General features: G+C 72.9%; 1 protein-coding gene across 1 annotated transcript in view; it reads left to right on the forward strand.

Moving 5' to 3' along the window:
* Positions 1-623, forward strand: part of MMEL1 (membrane metallo-endopeptidase-like 1) — a 27,817-nt gene that overhangs the window by 26,081 nt on the left and 1,113 nt on the right. Inside the window, exons 7-8 of the mRNA XM_012734526.1 lie at positions 89-255; positions 524-600. Coding sequence (XP_012589980.1) covers positions 89-255; positions 524-600 — 244 coding nt within the window. The remainder of the gene's footprint in view (positions 1-88; positions 256-523; positions 601-623) is intronic.

The following is a 623-nucleotide window of genomic DNA, read 5'->3' on the forward strand; positions in this document are numbered from 1 at the left end:
GAGCCCGCCTGGCGCGAGGCGGGCAGAGGAACTGGCGTGTGCCGGTGGGAGCCCTGTGGGGCTGCCTGGGCAGGGCCCCACAGTGTAGATATTACGGCGCTCCACGCCGCGGGGCCCGGGCCCCCACCAGGGCTGCCCCCAGCACGCTCGCGCCCGCAGGCTTATCTCAAGTGGACGGCCGAGGGCGGCAAGGACCAGCAGCTGCCGGGGCTGGAGCTCACCTACGACCAGCTGTTCTTCATCAACTACGCCCAGGTGGGGGCCGCCCTTTGCCGCAGCCCCTGTGGGCAGCCTCGGCCAGCAGGGCTTCCCGGGCTGGGGGTGGGGCGAGCATGCCCAGACGTGGGTGTGGATGGGGGGTCCTGCTGGCCTGGGCCCTCCCCTGGGAGAGGCGCAACCTAGGCGGTCTTTGCGCCCGGAAGGAAGCCGCGCCCCGCTGCCTCCGCTGCCCCGGCCTGAGCCCCGCAGTCACCCCCAGGCCCACCCCAATCCAGCCCCTCAGCCAAGCCCCTGTGGCCCGCAGGTGTGGTGCGGGTCCTACCGGCCCGAGTTCGCCGTCCAGTCCATCAAGACCGACGTCCACAGCCCCCTGAAGTACAGGCAAGTGGCCCCGCCCCCGCCCC

This window comes from Condylura cristata, unplaced genomic scaffold (assembly GCF_000260355.1).
Source record: "Condylura cristata isolate star-nosed mole 26May11 unplaced genomic scaffold, ConCri1.0 scaffold00058, whole genome shotgun sequence".
Lineage (NCBI taxonomy): Eukaryota > Metazoa > Chordata > Mammalia > Eulipotyphla > Talpidae > Condylura > Condylura cristata.